Below are 18,032 nucleotides of genomic sequence, written 5' to 3'. Positions count from 1 at the left end.
AAAGGGAAGTTTGAAGCGGAATAAATGTGAACAACAATGAAGATACACACAAGGAAATGAGACTGAGGCCATTCAGCCCATCATGCCTGCGCCGCATCAATTCAGACACAGCAATGTATATTAAAAGATGAAATTCATCACAGCCAGAAGTTAGTCCATCAGGTTCTAGAAAATTGGAAGAGTCAGAATATATTGGAAGCTTTGAACAACCACGAGGGAAATTGTGGAAGTAAGTTCAAAGCTGTTGCAGCTCAGAGGGATCGGGCGGAAAGCGAATGTCGAAGACGTCGTTTAAAAGGGGGGTGAAAATGGGGCAGATGGACGTGCGGTGACGTCAAACATAAAGGGGTGGAAGGAGGTGTTTGGGGTGAGGGGGTATTTTTTCCGACTTCGTTTTCAGACCCGCTCTAACTTTCAACCCTTCCAGTCTTTGCGGCTACCACTCGCGCAACCGCCATCTGCGGCCACTCTTTATCCAACACCTCGTATCAATCCACAAGCAGATGTTCTCTTCATCTCGTGGTGGTCTTTCTTTGAAACATTTTTTTTTGTCCATGTTTATTTGTTTTAATTTCAGCCGGTTTCACACAACCGCAGTCAGAAGCCAATTTGTGTTCATAATTAGTCAACGGTAACTGCATGTGAAGATTATAATGTTGTTTATCTCTCATCGCACTTAACCAAGCCAGGAAAGAATAATATTTTTTAACCAAGTTTTCCAGGTATAAATCACGTGATGCATGCACATGTACAAATATGTTCACCTTTTATTTAAATAAAGTACAAACTATCCGATGAACCGATGATCCCTCAATCTCCCACCTCATCGTTCAGATTTAAAGCCAAGAGGACAGAGTTGTCGGTTGGGAGAGGAGGCACAAGAGCAGAAGGGACGGTAACTCCAACGACAGCAGCTGCAGCGGGGGGGCCCAAACATATTCCGGGACCATTGAGCCCTGGAAGCAGATATAAATAATCGCTGAAGAGTGCTGTTTAGTGCAGGAAATGCAGGACAGTATGGCCAGGTGAGTGAAGGTAAACGCGGCCAACAAACAGTTACCCACCAGATTGAGGGAAGCCAGTCGCTGCTGGAAAACTACTTCCATGTGGCCCTGTCAAACAGTAAAAAAATAATAAGAAACTCACAGCGAAGAACAAGAGGGACTTGCCATTTTAGATCTGAAATTAAATGCTGAAGTTGTAAAAATGCAGATCTCTGACGTCAGATCTTTTGTCTTCACTTTTTTGTTGTTGTATACAGCCAAGGATCGTGGAAGAGCGAATAAACTGAACGGATCAGGACGTAAAACGATGTTCCGTTGACGTTCTGATCCGTTCAGTGTACTCGCACGGGAATAGCAGAGGATGCTAAACCAGAAACGAGGTGGTGAAGGACAGAGAGATCACCGACCCGTCTGCAATGGCGAAGTGATCGACCCATCGACTCAGCTTCAGCGTGGGAGATTCCAATGATCTTGAAGGCCTTGGTTTCCACAGCATCAAGCTCAGCAAGATGTGAGGCAAGGGGAGCCAGCGCAGAAAAGGAGCAGCAGCACTCCATCAATAAAGGCCTTGTAGGTGGATAGGAGTCCAGGTGTGCCAAGGAAGGACTTTGTACGACGGAGGATGCCCAGTCGGCTGGCTTTGGAGACCAAGTTTTTGAAATGTGGTTTGCCAAAGAAAGATCATGGCTGACAGTGAGACCCAGGAATTTGAATGCCTGAACCTCCTCCAGAGGATTGTTAAGAATTTGGATGGAGGAGGGGGTGTCAGGGGTTGCCAGACGGTTCGTTCGGAGAGAGTGTGAGATTTGTCAGGGTTGAAAGACATATCCCAAGTGATTCCAAGTGTTTGACCAACTTGCGATTTTTTTTAAGCTCTAAAGAGAGGGAAGAGTTTGTGGCCTGCGCATCCGAAGGATGAGGGATGTCACGGCAGACGATGGAGTCATCAGCAAATACAGAAAGATAATTTTCCAGAGTCAGAGAGATCATGGATAAAGATCGAGAAGAGGACTGGGCCGAGGACACTGCCTTGGGGAACTCAAGCCTTGACAAGGAGAGAATATGAAAGGATTCCATTGAGTGCCACATGCCCATCCGATCATTTGTTGCCATGTGGTTGTCATTAATTTTCAAAAATAAAAGCCCCCTCTAACTAATATGGTGGAATAAAAAAGTGGAAGTTTAGTACTTCCAAGCTTTCTTTGAACAATCAGTTTGCTTCAAATCAGGTCACTCTCACCGAAAGCAGCAACTACCGTTGCAGGTCGAAATGCAGCAACAACCCCAACTCCTCCATGTTGAGGCAGCTCAGGGCGGGTAAAGTCACGGGACGTATCATTGTTGTATTTCACGTTCAAATTGAAAACCTTGAAAGATTCAATGCTGAGTGTGCAACAGGTGTTGTAGATGTTCCGGCCGTTCAATGACTGTGTGGAACGGAGACACAAGTTCAAAATGCAAGGAGTCATCGGGCGGACACAGGAATGGTGGAGGCGGTGTATATTTATTTGGATCGACTCACAAATTTTGCTTGCTGAGCATGCTGAGCATCGGCGTACTGCAGGAGTGCCTGAAACTGGTAATTTCTCGTGAAAGTGATGATTTTCAGGACTGTTCCAAACGTGGAGAATATCTGCAAAGCAAATTCAAAGCACTGAATCTTAAAATTATTCCACATCACCGATTAGATCATTTAATCGAGCGAACAACCTCATCGATTGGTTTGAAAGGTCGGTGACGTTACATCCAACATTCCTTCCCTCCATTATTCCTGCTCTGGACACCCCAGTAAACCCGAATAATACAAGTTCCCTGACAAGGAACTTCAACCCAGAAGTAAGCCATTGGACGTTTCAAGCCTGTGCGATGGTTGCATGTCCGTGCTGTACTTTTTAAAATGTTGAGCATCAAGAAAAGGTTTATTTAACACTCTTTGAACCGTTTTAAAGTTTTTGGTATGCCTCGGTCAGGATGACTCACTTCAGGCAATAAGGATGTTTGGAAGGGAACTCATGATGGGCCACACCAGAATGAAATGTGAGCATTAAAAATATTTTTTACCATCCTGACATACAGTCGGATCTGGATAATAAGCGTATGTGTGAATACAAGCGCGCATGAAAAAAATAGGATCACCGGACCGGCAGCTTCTCTGGGCCCTGGCCAAATGTTGTAACCCAAATCTGCTAGCATTCTGACTGGTGGGTCTGGTGAGGAAGATTTTTGCAGGAATTTATGTGATTTTCCAAAAATTTGACTAGTTACGCCATTTTGACACACTTCCGGTCATGTGATCGGCATGACCGCAATTTAACATGAAGACCCTATCCTAATGTTGTCACCCAAATTTGGTAGCATTCTCACTCGCGGGTATGGAGAAAGCTAGCCAACCCCCTGGTGTTAATTCAGCAGCCAACGGGGCTTGAAGTCAGGATGCGAGGATCCCAAGCCACCACCCGAACCGCTAAGCCAACACCAGGTTAAATGTTCGGAGTCATTTTTATGCAACATAAACTCTGACCTTTGATCTCTTGACACAAAAATCTAATCAGTTCATCTTTACATCGTCATACATACTTGTACCGAGTTTGATTCGAATCCCTTCGGCTGGTCTCATGTTATCACATTTTTATCTGACATGACCTCTGACCTTTGACCTCTTGCCCCCATAATCGAATCAGTTCATCTTTACATCATTATAAATAGTTGTATATATTATATAATCATTATAAATAGACTTTACATCATTATAAATAGACAACCAAAAACATAATGCCTCCGGCGACTTTGTCGAAATGAAAATTCATCGAGAAAAGATTTGTTCAGTTACGACACATGTTACAAGAAACCCCAACCCCCACCCACCCCAGTCCTTCATCCCTTGTGGTACCTGGTGCAAAACATCCAGACTGATGGGGAAGAACAAATTTTCTACAAAGACATGCAGAACAGGACTGGCATGAACAGCTGGTGCTGCATCTCCAAATGCACCTTCCAAAGTGACTTCGCCACTCACAGTCTGGAGTGTGCTCACAGTCTGGAGTGCAGCGTTTGCTCTCTAATGGAAAACACAAGGAACATAAAAACGGTCAGAGACTGAGATCTAAATATTGGGGGCAAGTTGGGGGAGGAAGAAATAAACACGAGCTCACATCAACAAAAGGAAATCAAACTTACAGTTTGTTGACTTGGATTCTCAATCTTCACCTCCTTACGGTTGGAGTACTGCAGGTGAATGTGGTTACCCCGGATGCGGAAAGAAACTGACGAATGAGAACGGATCATTTCCGCGGCAACTTCTTCGGAACACATCTCGAGAAACGCCTGCAAGATCGCAAGTCATCTTAAAGCACAAATCAACAACACAACCAGAAACGATCCACAGGCATTTCCCTCATATCTCAGCATCCGTCTCAACCCTCGGCTCTCCATAACGGCGGGTGGTACACGTATACGTGCTGAAAGCAGTACCTCCGGCTTATTTTGTATAAAAGCTTCTGGATCCCAGCAATGAGCCTGGTGTTGGCTCAGTGGTTAGGGTGGCGACTTGGGATCCAAGGGTCCCGAGTTCAAGCCTCGTTGCCCGCTGAATTACTTCACCAGGGAGTGACTCAGCCTGCCATCCTTCCGAGGTCGGCAAAATGAGCACCAGCTTGCTGGGGATGATCGAGTCATTCGAGTATCCTGCGTCGGAGTGGCGACTCGTCCAGGATTGTGCCCAATAGCCAAGGAAACTGCTTCGGCAGCACCGACGCTCTGTACAGAGTATGGTTCCGATGGATGGATGGATGGATCCCGGGAAGGAATATAACCAGCCATTTATTTATTCTTCCTGCGCTCCTAATTTCCAAAGCCGGATCAATTTCCGAGCAGTGTAAATTTCTGAGCTGGATCAATTTCCCAGCCGGATCAATTTCCAAGCAGTGTAAATTTCCGAGCCGGATCAATTTCTGAGCAGTGTCAATTTCCGAGCCGGATCAATTTCCGAGCCATGTCAATTTCCGAGCCGGATCAATTTCCAAGCAGTGTAAATTTCTGAGCCGGATCAATTTCCGAGCAGTGTCAATTTCCGAGCCAGATCAATTTCCAAGCCATGTCAATTTCCTAGCCGTGTCAATTTCCGAGCCGGATCAATTTCCGAGTCGGATCAATTTCCGAGCCATATCAATTTCCGAGCCGTGTCAATTTTCGAGCCGTATCAATTTCCAAGGCATGTCAATTTCCGAGCCGGATCAATTTCCGAGTCATGTCAATTTCCGAGCCGGACCAATTTCTGAGTCGGATCAATTCCCGAGCCATGTCAATTTCCGAGCCGGATCAATTTCTGAGTCATGTCAATTTCCGAGCCGTTCCAATTTCCGAGCCGTGTCAATTTCCGAGTCATGTCAATTTCCGAGCCGGACCAATTTCTGAGTCAGATCAATTCCCGAGCCATGTCAATTTCCGAGCCGGATCAATTTCTGAGTCATGTCAATTTCCGAGCCGTTCTAATTTCCGAGCCGTGTCAATTTCCGAGCCGGATCAATTTCCGAGCCGTTTCAATTTCCGAGCCGGATCAATTTCCGAGCCGTTCCAATTTCCGAGCTGGAATAATTTCCGAGCCGTGTCAATTTCCGAGCCGGATAAATTTCCGAGCCGGTTCAATTTCTGAGCAGTCTCAATTTCAGAGCCGGATCAATTTCTAAGCCGGATCAATCTTCGTAATTACCTCCACCACCGTAGGTGAAGGTGGTTATTTTCACACCTGTTTGTTTGCTTGTCTGTCTGTACAGGATATCTCAAAAATTTGTGGACGGATCCAGATGAAATTTGGTGGGAAGGTTAGGTGTGTGACAAAGACGAACTGATTCGATTTTGTTGAACATCCGTATCCGTGTCTGGATACAAGAATTATTTAATTTCTTAACCGATTCTTCACCATTGAGAGATCGGGCCAAAAACGATATAAAGCACGATATCTGAAAAATGTTTTGGGCCAGATACGTTCTCGTGGATCAGGCATTGCGTGGCGGAGGTATGCTCTCTACCGAGTGCCCTTCTCCTTACATTTTGCATCAACAATGTGAACAGAAAATGTGCAGGGTTGACTTTTTTTTTTGACCTTGACCTCGTTTTAAGGTCATGACATAATTATAGACATTTTAACGTTTTTCACCAAAACTTGACGAAGTCTTGTCCAATGGGAATGGAAATGTCCTCGATGATAGCTGAGATCGTACGGGCGAGGTGCGTTTACTCTTAATTTACATCATACCCTTCCGGGTTAAAGGTGGATTTTAAAGGCGGAGTATAGAGCAGAGCGGCTGGATTTTTCTCCAGGAAGCCCAGGGTGCGGAGCCAAAAGTCCAAGGAGCTCAGGGTCAGCCCAGGTCAGGTGAAACGAGTGACATTCCAGGACAGGCAAACAAGTGATAAAAGTGGAGGTTACTCATGAAATGTAAAGTCATCAGAAATCGGTCTTTAAGTGTAATTACACACCAATGACCATTCAGAGCGAGTTCACCAGCCATGAAAGACCATCACCATACCTGCCGTCTACTTTCCAGCAGCAGTAGATTAGTCACCTTCCCAAAAGGAGAGGCCAGCGCGATAACATCTTCCTGTATGACGTTCCAAGGTAATCTGTGCAGGTGAAGGACTCTCGAAGGACGAAGATCCGCCGCTTGACCACCCGCCTTGGGTGTTTTACTCACGCTCTCACAATCTGGAGGAAAGAACAGAGTCGGAGTGGGTGTAGAGGTGATGTTTGAAGGGATAGTTTGTGATTTTGGGAGAAGCAAGAGAGGGTGGAAAAACAGAACGGAAGAAGAAGAATCCTACCGGGATCTCCCACTGCCGTCATTGCTGAGAGGTTTGAAGAAGAAGAAGCACAAACAGTTCATCGGATCCTCTCTGGAGAGGGAGAGGAGGAACGGAAGGAGAGAAGGAAGTAAATAATAAATGGGGAAACAGGAGATGGAGATCGTGGGGAGGACGCGCTGAAGAAGATTCCACGAGTAGTTCCACCTCAGGCCTCCTCACCTTGGCACCAACGACTGGATCCGACGCAACCCTGAGGTAAAAAAGGTGAAGGAGGTGCAAGTTTGAAAAATTAATACCTCATTAAAAAAATAAATCACATTCAGCAAACAATCATTCTTCGATAGTTTTGTTTAATTTCTTTAAAAGGACATAAAAAACGAGTTGGATCGTCGTCCCCGAACCGAACTCTCCTTTCTCACTTTCCTCCTCTTCCACAGCTCTCCTCCTTTACTTCATCATGAGGTGGCGCAGAAAAGGCGGGAATTGGGACCTCACGTGTTTCGGGAGACGATGACGTCAGTCTTCGCGCTTTTTGACTCGAATACTGATTCTCTGAAGCACGACGACGACGGAAAAAATAAATAAATGTACCTCATGTTTAAAATGTTTTTACATTTTTCAAAATGTACTGCAGTTCGAACCGGACGTGAGAGCATAAATTCCAGCCCGACTGAACAGTGCTGCCACCATACACCGCTTACCTCCGGCTGCAGCGCAGGGCCGTGTGAGGAAATTAAACATTCAAAATAAATGTTTGTTTTTTTTACGATAAAATAAGCAGATAGTTCTCAAAAGTAGAAGAACTTTGGAACGAACGAATAAAAAAAAAATGTGACGCGCTCGTCTGGATGACGTCATGACAGCTGTGAGGGTGATGGACGAATGCAACGAACGACCGTGGAATGCAGTTCCCGCCAAAATCTCCTTTTAAGATGTAACGACCAAAGCATCATCGTCGATCGTCACGTACAGAGAGCGTCGGTGCTGCTGCGGCAGTTACGAAGCGACGACACAATCCGGGTCGAGTCACCGCTCCGACTCAGGAAGTCAGGGTGCCGGCGATAGATCGCCGACTCTTCGTGAAGGACACCGGCATCTTTAACATCCATCGGCTGGTGGGGGCATACCGTTTAACGTCCGTCCGAGGGTTGGGACACACATTGATGATTCACCTGGCTTGGGAAACACCGGGGTGACAGTTTGTTGTTGTTTTTCCTGTACATAGTCGAGGCTCATGGAAGAGATCTAGTACTCGTACACTGAACGGTTCATGATGTGCATGCTGATTCAAACCTTCCATCTTTGTGCTGTGTCAAACAGAAAGGCAGAATTCTCAATCACTCAAACAAAACCTGCTTTCCAGGTGAAATCACCACAGGTGGGCCAAGGTGATTCGCACAAACATTGTGAATAAATGTTTGGAACTCTTCGCTGAGCCGGCTTAAGACGAAGACAATTACAAGAAGTTCGACGAACGATTGTCCAAACATCTGAAGGGAATATTTAAAAAGATGAATCACACAATGTCCCGTACGTAACGGTATTCACTTAAATCCCTCAATGGAATGATTTGGAGCCAACAAGCGGTGGGCGGAGCTTGCAGTGGGCGGAGCGGTCATAAGCGGTGGGCGGAGCTTGTAGTTGTGCTGTATCACGCGGTTGGGTTTTCGTTTGTCATGACTCGCCCGCGAGGGGTGGCAGTGATGTTCATCCGGGCGCACAATAAAGCGGAGTTACTGCTGACGCTCTCACTCTCCATGTTCCGCTGCACCTCGGTCATTACAGTAGTGGGCGGAGCGGGAACCCCCGAGCTCGCTCGCCCGCCCTGCGGGTCACGTGGCACTCCTTGGAGACGAGTTCAGGAACCTGGTTGCTATGGAAATGTCACTTTAATATCGAGGGGAGAAGGATCGAGGCTCGGTGAATTACAAGGGACGATGTTTATTCAGATTAAAAACCCATTTATAACGGATCACTCTCCACACGATGTGTTAATTACAAGTGCAGGACCTTGTGTAGTTCATCGGGGGTTCAATATGGAACTAGCCGAAACCCCGTCACAGACGGATTCCGTTCATTCAACCACCCTCACCAGCTCACCCACACTCGAGGGACATGGACTGGACAGGGCATGCTTTCCCCCGCCTACTCTTCCCCCACCCCTGCCTCATTCCCCCCCCACCCGCCTCCCACCCCCCGGCTTCAATTTCCTTATCCCTGCCCAAAAATTGAATTACCCTGGCCCCGCCTCTTCACTCCCTGCCCCCTGTCTCTTGATTCCCCGCCCCACTTGCCCCTGCCCCCTGTCCACCCCCTAAAACTCAATCCCGCCTAATTCACCTCAGCCCCCGCCAATTCATCCCCTGCCCTATTACCCCCGTCTCCCGCTTTCAATTTGCTTGGCCCCCCCCCAACATTTGCTTACCTTGCCCCCCACCTCTTCACTCCCTGCCCCCGTCTCTTCATCCCCCGCCCCCGCCTCTTCACTCCTCGCCCCCGTCTCAACGAAAAGTGTTTGTTCTGCCTCAGAGTTGAAAGTTTAATTATTGCCACTATGTGCGATGCACTCTTACAGGTACGAAGTTTCTTTCAGTCCAGGACACAGTACCGAGAAAAACGTGATGCGACCGCTAGGAGGAGCACAAAATTGGTCCTTCAGTATTAATATATAGATAGGCAAAGCCGAGAAGCGAACGTAGAATTCTTCTTACATTCACTTCTGACTTTACCTATAACTTTTTGACAACTGTATACGCAATTTCCGGTTACTTTGGCCTGGATTCGGGATCAGCGGATGATCATTCGGATTCATTCGGATGATCATTTTATCACGATGAAAAATTATTTTTTGATGATGCGGGAGATATCTTTATTAAAATCAGTGGAGGAAATATACACCATGTCTGATATTATTTGGGTCTTTCATGTCTCCGACGATGCCTTTATCTCCCGGCATGCATCATTCCCCATGACAAAAACCGGAAACAAAAAAAAAACCAGAAACAAAACAAAAACGGAAGCAAAAGGGTCATAGGCAACGACACGGATTCACAATTGCCAGGGTATTGTGTTGTTTTTGTTGTTTCCTATTCTCTCATGTGCATGCGCTCAGTAATATTCACAAGATAGAAATAAAACCCAATCGTGTTTATACACCGCACAGCGTTTAAAACAACCGGAAGCAAAAGGGTCATAGCCAACGACACGGATTCCAAATAGCCAGGGGTATTGTGTTGTTGTTGTTGTTGTTGTTGTTTCCTATTCTCTCACGTGCACGCGTTAAGTATGAAACTCACTGCGTTCACTATAAATGAATTATTTAAATTCAGTTCGATGTTGTTTATGAATAAATTATTTAAATCCCGTGGGGATTGTCAGTTGGATGGAGTTTTTGATGTCCTCTCCCTTTGTGAAATGATCCGAAATGTTGTTTAAAGAGTTCGCGAGGCCTTGCAGCTCGAGTCTGACAGGAAAACGAATCTCAGAGAAATCCCCTCAGATTACCTCCCTGTCTCTCTCTGTCCAGACATGTCCGGACGGCGGTTCCTTCCAAACGTGTCTGACGTGAACTTTGTGGTGTTCGGCTCAAAGGGAAACGTCACAAAAGGGAAACTCCAATCTACTTTTTAAACAATCCTTTTGAGGAAGCTCCTGGGTCTCACCATCAGCCGATACTTTTCTTGGCCCTTTCTTTGCTCTGTCCTTGCAGGTTTCAACGCGTGACGAACGAGATCTCACTCCGAATCCAGACATCCAGTCGGCTCTTTGCGACTCGCCCGCGGTTTTGGCGTCACGTGATGCCCCGCCCCTCACGCTCCCCTCTCCCGCCATTTTGTAAACAACACTCGCTGTGGTGAACTTTTGTGCGTCTTCCCCTTCTGCCTGTGGCCGCTGATCGCGCCGAGCCGTCGAAGTACGGACGTGGGGAGCACGACACGTTCGATGGTCCGTTTGTCCGAGACGTAAGGACGGGGTTTTGGTGCCGTTCCGATTCCGCACTCGACGAGGTGAGGGGTGAAGAACGATCAGGGATCTCGTTTGGGGATGTGCATCACCCATTGAAGGCACTCGACCCTTGGAGGCGGCGGGAAGAGGTCCCCTGAGACCCGGGATCCTCCGTTTGAATAAGCAGCGATGGACGCGGACGTGTTGCTGGTCGCAGCGAGTTTCCTCGACTGTCAGGGGCAGCAAGGTGGGCCCGGTTAGTAGGGAGGGGGGGGTTGGGGTGTGGTGAGCTGGGGACGGTGTGACGTCATCACCGTAAAGGGGGAGGTCCGTGCACGCGCTGTGCTCACCCCGCCCTCTTCACACGTCATTGTTACCTCCACCACAGACGTTGGCCGGAGGTTGTTTTCACCCCTCTCTGTGTTTGTGTGTGAACTCGATATCTCAAGAAGGTGTGCACGGATTCGGACGGGATTTGGAGAACAGGTTCGCTGTGTGATCAGAACAAATTGATTCGATTTTGGTGAAGATCCGGATCCGATTCGAAGAATTTTTTAATTTTATAAAGTGGCAAGATATTGATGAGATGGCGACAAAAACGATCAAAACATCATGAGATCTGAGGAAGTTGTGGACGAGTCAGTTCGGTGACAAGAACAAGCCGATTCGATTTTGGTTGAGGTCCAAATCCAGATCCGGCCTATCAGTTGATACCAAATGTGAACTGTTCACCCTGGTAGAGGTGTGTGCCCGACCGAGTGGTGTTCCGTTTCACCAAGTGTCACTCCGTGAGTGATTTTAGGTTTGTTTGTACAGAACTTCGTGTTATTCTCCGCAACCTACTTGTCGGATCGAGACGAAATTTTCAACGTCGGTGCGACTCCTCATGTAAAATGATTAAATTGTAATTGTGACGTCATCGACGACATGGTGTGGCAGCCACGTTGGAAAAACTTTGGACCTCTCTCCGAAACCGCACCAAGGAAACAATTGAAACTTGGCACGTGACAAGTACTCCTCATGTGGAATGTCTTTTTTTCATGATGTCATAGATGCCTTTGTTTGACGTCATCATAGCACATGTAGAATGCTACATGTGATCAGTATAAACATTTTTGAGTGTCACGTATGGATAAAATGGTCGACAACAAAATTTGATGACGTCATTGGTCACGTGATTCGGCAGCCATGTTGTTGTTTTTTTAACAATATTCAAAAACCTTCTCTGAAGTGGCTGAACAGATTGAGGCGAAACTTTTTCGTATGACCGCCTATCCATGAAGAACCAAAGGTTTACACATTTGACATCACAGGGTTCGGCAGCCATATTTGATTTATCCTCAAACCGATCAAAATCTTCTCCAGGACGGCTGGACGGATCGAGGGGAAACTTCACACAAATGTTCACCAAGCCATTGGTGTCTAAGTTTGTTCAGGAATAATTACTCGGTCACAGAGTTTGGCAGCCATATTGGATTGAAAAAGAATCTTTTCTTTGGAACTGCTTCATCAATCGACGTGAAACTTCACATATATAATGTAGTCGTGATGAAGAACCCATGATTTGAATTTCAAACTTGATCGACACATTGTCTGACAGGCAGAATTATTTAATGTTTTTGAGCTTTATGTTTTTTGTTTTTTTTTGAATAAAGCTCATTTGGCTTTTCCTGAATGGGTTTGAGGGTAGAGGAGTATCAGCTGAAATGTGAATCCTATCCAAGTTCCTCCTGATGACTTCATCTTTGCTTTTTACTTGTTCGGGTTCTTTCTGATAACTCCAGCGGAGTCGCTTTCATTTGATTTGAATTGAATTTATTTTAATCCCATTCTGAATTCAGCTGAATATTAATAAAAAAAACTCGAGGGTCAGTCAGGTGTCCAATCAAAGCGGGACGTTTTGGTGGTTATCAAGTCATCACTGCCAGCTCAGTCATCAGTCATGACTTATAAAGTCATCGCAGCACCACACAACACGAGTCCTGGCGAGGGTTGCAATATCTGATCGGTTTTTCTTGTTCTGATTTTCAACAATCATCTCAGTTCATCTTGCTGGTTGGTTGTTGGCAATCATCAAACATGTTAAACGAGCAACATTGATTTCTCTTTCCTTTAGAAAGAAAGTCTCACTTCCCCAACATTGAACTAACCTGACACTGATTATATCCCACAATTCTTTGCAGTAACCACATCTTGATCTAACTCGTTTTGGCGGTTCCTTTTTCTTTGCAGAGAAAGAAATGAAAACCGTTTCGTTCACCAACTCTGCACAGTTCTTCAACGAGGAAGATCATTTCAATCATCATTCCAACCAACGGGAGAACAACAACCGAACTCACACTGGGGATAAGTTGCACAAGTGTTCCGTGTGTTCTAAATTTCTTAATCAGTTATCAATCTTGAAATTCCACATGCTAACTCACACTGGTGAGAAGAGTTTGTTTGTGGATAACTCCCCTGTGGGTGACTCCGAGCGATGGCAAGCCATTAAGCAAACCAGAGAGGAGAAAGCGAGCAGGCGGAAACACAACTCTGGCACATACCTTTTGGCACGACTCCTCTAAGTGTCATCAGTAACCCCTCTCAAGCAGCCGAGGTCCTGTGGCCTCTTTGGGAAAGCAAAATGGTTGACTGCAACAAAAATATGCCAAACAATGACAATCACTCACAGAAAATGAATAAAGGGACTGTTTTCACCCCTTTCTGTTTGTTTGTTTGTGAACAGTATTAAGGAAAAACTCCTCGACGGATTTCGACAAAACTTGGTGGGGGGATTAGGTATGGTCCAAGGATCATGCCATTCGATTTTGGACTTGGTCCAAAGTTCAATATGGCCGCTATGGCGGCAATTTTGAAAAAATATTTGAATTTTTGTTTTTGCATTTCTACATGTTTTGAGTGATTTCCACCCTCCCCCCCAAAAAATTGTTGGAGCAAAAAAAAGATTTTGCAACTTTTTTTTCAAAAAAATTTCGATTTTATTTCTTTTGGCATTTCTACATGCGCGTCGATCTAGTTTAGTTTATTCAATCGTGGTTCAGTAGAGTGTGATCCGTTTTGGCAATTTTGAAAAAACATTTGATTTTTTTTTGCATTTCTACATGTTTTAAGTGATTTCCAACCCAAAAAAAAATTGTTAGAGAAAAAAAAGAAAAAAAAACTTAGAAAATTTGCAACTTTTTTTTCAACAAAATTTCGATTTTTTTTTTTTTTTGCATTTCTACATGTTATGAGTGATTTCCAACAAAAAACATGCCAAAATTATAATTGCGGCTGATTTTGGAACTTCAGGTGGATATACCCATGTAAAATCAATTTCTGTCTCAAGGAATCTAGTTATGACGAATGAATTGAGTATGTGAAAATTAAAAGTAAAAGGGAAAGTTGCAAACGATAACTCTGTTAGCACTGTTGACGTCAAATTGAATGAATAGGATATCAGGTTCACTTGAGTGACCTAGCAGTATTGGCGGCGGAGGTTTTGCACTCTTCCAAGTGCTCCCCCTCCAGTTCATTCATTGATTCGTTCTTGAATGTGAAACACATTTTCTCTTTCCTCGAACAAGGAAGGATAAAACACCACTTCGGGAGGTATCGCTCGAGTAACCAGACTGTTGAAGAGTTACAAGAGAAGGGAAGAGTGGGTGGAGGGGATGGGGGGGGAGTTACAAGAGAAGCGTGGAGGGGATTGGGGGTTGGGGGGGGGGAGGGTGACATGACGACATGAGATTAATAAACGACAATGATATTAATTAAACAAGAATTCGGAAATATGAGTTGAATCTCATGAATTGAAAAAATTCATGAATGAACAGGTATGTTCAAAATGTTCTCGGAACGAAATGAGGTCCACAAATCCAGGTGCGCAAACAGGACAGACGACCTTCATTGTGATCGGAAGAGGGTTCACGCTCCGAAGGGGGTTGTCGACCAATCGAGCTCACCTGCCACTCCTGAATCTATGTACTGTACCAACAACATCAAGAACGACAGGAACTGACGAACCAGGTGTTCTTCGGAGCAGCAGGTACTAACTGACGAACCAGGTGTTCTCAAGAACAGCAGGAACTGACAACACCTGGCACAGTTCTCTGGAATAGCACGGACTCATCACACCAGGTAACCGCCGGAACAACAGGTACTTCACCAGACTCACCATTCGAACTTACCATGATCATCAAGCATCGTTTATCAACCACCACCATCAAAACCATTATTACTTACCATCACCAATCAACCATCACCACCACTAAACCATCATCACCTTGACTTACCATCGGAACCCACTCATTTATGTTCGAAGCACTCCACATAATCGGCAAACGCAAATGCCTGACGTCATCAGTTTTCATGGTGACCGTATAAGCACATTCGCCCCTCACACCACAAACTATGACAATTCAAGAATGCAATCTCAATGTGACCATTTCAAATCCATAAATTCTTCAAAACTACAACTACCGTGCACTCCACAGTCTACAGGATATTATTCACTCAACATTGAGGGTGGAGGGAGGGGGAGAGTGTCGACTGTAGAGGGAGAGAGGAGGGTGGGGGGAGGAACTCCGGTGGATGTGACGTCCAGTTTAACAGCACACAAACACACATTGATGAATCACCCTGACCGTGAAACACCGGGGTGACAGTTTATAGCTGGGTCGGGACTCGAACCCAGGCTAGATTGCTTAGAGCGAGCATGCAAACCTCTCGCTTTCCTGCTGTGATGTGAATGAAAAGTTTCATTTTTTAAAAAAATAATTGAAAATATCGATGTCGATGTGACCGCAGACCGACGTGGGTCCATCGCAGGTGAGTGGCCCCTGAACGTTGTTCAGTAAGGATGGTTAATGAAGATGATCTCAGCTGACTTCCAATCAGAAGGAAGATGACCCTGGGAAAATGATAGAGTGAATAGAGCAGGATGTTTGTAAGTACAACGTACTGTCATTTGATTAAATCCGTCAGGGAGGAGACGGATTCCTCTCCTGGTGGAAAACACGTGTAAAGATCAATTATTTATTATTTAATTTTTTTGTTGCCACAAGCACACGAAGCGAAAGGTGTTCGGGTTAAACGCTTGAGCTCAGATGATAACAGAGACAGGTGATCATCCTCTCTTATGGAAAGGTGTTTGACACTGATTCACGTACATTGTCCAATTTCTGTATGAACTCCCTGACCTTTTTGGGTGTCGGAGTCAAGTCAATCTGATGACAACGGGTCACATTATAAGAAATTATTTTCTGTCATTTTCGGGGCATTTAGCACACACGAGTTTCTGTTTTTCTAAATAAGTTATTTATTGTGAACAAACAAACATTCATTTTCAGAAAGTATGACATCTGAAAGTACAAATTCAGCTGTGTGTACTATATGTAGAGCGTATGACATGAGCTCGTTGCACGATAGGGGGTTGAAGTGCTATCGATAAATAGAACTATAAGTTGTGAAATACGCCTCTCCTGGTGCCAAAGTCCCATTGGTTTGCATGGAGAGAACTATGTTTTTGCCTGCAAATCCGTTTTTATTACCTGCATCCTTACAACTGTAAAATGTGCATATCTTTTATCTTTTAATATCTTCAAATTGCACCAACAGCCGAAAGCATCATGGCACATAAGAATGACACATTTGAAGCACACATCAGGTGATCGTGCTTTTTTTAGAATGGTTGACATCAGCTGGTTGTGGTTGCGCAATCCAAAAGTAAAACGTCAGCTAGCTCCTAATTTATAAAAAGGAACATTTTTTGTTTAGTGTGCGTACGTGCCACTAAGGTATGCACATTTTGTAAGTTCAGTGACACCCCACCCCCCCCCCCCCCAATGCTTTAAACTCACCAATAAAATCACTGTCAAATATTATCCATCATAGGATAGGGAATTGAATTCTAAACATTTTGAATCTACTTACATGCAAATTGGAAAATAATTGAGCGCGTTATGATATTAAAGGTCGTTGACCCCCCTGACCTTTGACCCAAACCGCAAACAAAGGTAATGACGTCATTGTGACATATCGTATATCTCAAGATTGGGCTTTGAATTCACAACATTTTGGCATTGGTTGCATGCAAATTGGATAAAAATCGACCACACTATGGCAAAATGACGATTTTGACCTTTTCATGACCTCGACCTTGACCTTTGTACTCTTAATTTTGTAATTGGTATTAGAGTGTGGGGTACAGAACAGTCAACATTTTGGTGTTGGTTTCATGCAAATCGGATAAGAATTGACCGTGTTATGACTAAAACCGCACATTTTGCAATGTCGTGACCCCCCTGACCTTTGACTCCCAACCGCGAAAAGGGGTTATTACGTCATTGTGTCACGTCACATATCACAAGATGGGGCATTGAATTCTGAACATTTTGGCATTAGTTGCATGCAAATTGAATACAAATTGACCGGGCTATGGTAAAAAGACGATTTTGACCTTTTCATAACCTTGACCTTTGACCCGATCGCTCCCAAAATCTAATCAAATGGTCCTCGGATAATAACCAATCATCCCACCAAATTTGCTGCGATTCAGTTCAATACTTTTGGAGTTATGCGAAGAACAAACAAACACACATATTCACAAATAAATAAATAAATAAATACACTGCGATCAAAACAAAACCTTCGCAACAAAGTTTGCGAAGGTAATGAACGTTGATTCGTATCGAGGGAATAATCATCGACGAACTCGGACTCGATTTTCACTTTCACAACACAATCTGAAACACAAACAATCCGTTAAAACGAAACGTTCAATCTTTGTATTTATTTTAAATGATGGACACGTGATGTGGCGGGAACCAATCAGACACCGCGATCTCGCGATTCGCTTTTTCCCCAAACAGCTCGCGCTCTTCACTCGGTTACCACAGCGTACCGTCCATCACCTGACACGACGTGCGGTCCACCATGACCCGAGATCTCAGAGAGAACACCCCGGGATCCACGAGCGGCTCCGATGGAGGATACGTGGTCGGTCCAGGAGGTTATCCGGAAGACGGCGGGTCCGTGGGCGGTTCACCCGAGGACAAGGGGTCCAGACCCGGTACGTGACGTTCATTCCGTACCGAGAACTTGTGTTTCCCGTGCTGATCCGTGCTGTGTACTAAAACAGGAACTCATTGATTTCGTGAATGTCACGATGTCTGGAGCGAAGCGGGAATTGAATTGTGAATGAAAATCCCATCCATGACATGTTACCCTCCCTCTTGTGCATGTATAACATCATTTTATACCTCATCACTTCATTCATCATTCGATTCCTCTTTAATCTCG

At 45.0% G+C, this 18,032-nt stretch overlaps 3 protein-coding genes across 13 annotated transcripts in view; 2 read left to right on the top strand and 1 right to left on the bottom strand.

Annotated features, from left to right (window-relative positions):
- Window positions 1-13,447, top strand: part of LOC147008235 (uncharacterized) — a 45,360-nt gene extending 31,913 nt beyond the window's left edge. For 3 of the 6 annotated variants that reach the window (XR_015053565.1, XR_015053566.1, XM_085865285.1), the window contains one exon: window positions 12,984-13,447. Coding sequence is in view for 1 of the 6 variants with exons in the window: in XM_085865285.1 (XP_085721411.1) it covers window positions 12,984-12,995 (12 nt within the window). In the remaining 5 variants the exon portion in view is untranslated. Of the gene's footprint in view, window positions 1-6,861; window positions 7,062-9,424; window positions 11,008-12,983 lie in introns of those variants that run through there. The other 3 variants (XR_015053562.1, XR_015053563.1, XR_015053564.1) reach the window with 3 other exon arrangements.
- Window positions 19-7,516, bottom strand: LOC147008236 (polypyrimidine tract-binding protein 1-like). 6 transcript variants are annotated; one of them, XM_085865280.1, is made up of 10 exons: window positions 7,219-7,515; window positions 7,026-7,058; window positions 6,825-6,896; window positions 6,533-6,708; window positions 4,182-4,328; window positions 3,895-4,062; window positions 2,527-2,637; window positions 2,245-2,431; window positions 1,065-1,112; window positions 22-956 (listed from the first exon to the last, which is right to left on the bottom strand). In XM_085865280.1, the coding sequence occupies exons 3-10, from the start codon at window positions 6,844-6,846 to the stop codon at window positions 811-813; spliced, it is 1,005 nt and encodes a 334-aa protein (XP_085721406.1). In that variant the 5' UTR covers window positions 6,847-6,896; window positions 7,026-7,058; window positions 7,219-7,515; the 3' UTR covers window positions 22-810. The 6 variants fall into 6 exon arrangements, with proteins under 6 accessions (XP_085721410.1, XP_085721409.1, XP_085721406.1 ...); XM_085865279.1 differs by having other exon boundaries at window positions 7,026-7,056; window positions 7,226-7,515; XM_085865282.1 differs by having other exon boundaries at window positions 7,026-7,056; window positions 7,302-7,515.
- A 1,855-nt stretch (window positions 13,448-15,302) lies between the features above and the next one.
- The window catches only part of LOC147008234 (uncharacterized), a 43,675-nt gene continuing 40,945 nt past the window's right edge, over window positions 15,303-18,032 (top strand). Inside the window, exon 1 of the mRNA XM_085865220.1 lies at window positions 15,303-17,802. Within this exon, the coding sequence (XP_085721346.1) occupies window positions 17,667-17,802 (136 nt within the window). The 5' untranslated portion in view covers window positions 15,303-17,666. The remainder of the gene's footprint in view (window positions 17,803-18,032) is intronic.

This window comes from Eptatretus burgeri, chromosome 20 (assembly GCF_056783735.1).
Source record: "Eptatretus burgeri isolate ZD-2024b chromosome 20, Ebu_testis_v1, whole genome shotgun sequence".
Lineage (NCBI taxonomy): Eukaryota > Metazoa > Chordata > Myxini > Myxiniformes > Myxinidae > Eptatretus > Eptatretus burgeri.
This window is presented reverse-complemented; position numbering and strand designations above follow the sequence as displayed.

Excerpts from the sequence above, each read along its gene's own strand:
- LOC147008236 (XM_085865280.1), bottom strand. The coding sequence starts at position 6,846 with ATGACGGCAGTGGGAGATCCCG. Across the intron at positions 6,709-6,824 it reads GACGGCAGTGGGAGATCCCG|ATTGTGAGAGCGTGAGTAAA; the intron begins GTAGGATTCTTC and ends TCTTTCCTCCAG. Across the intron at positions 957-1,064 it reads GACTGGCTTCCCTCAATCTG|GGCTCAATGGTCCCGGAATA; the intron begins GTGGGTAACTGT and ends ATCTGCTTCCAG.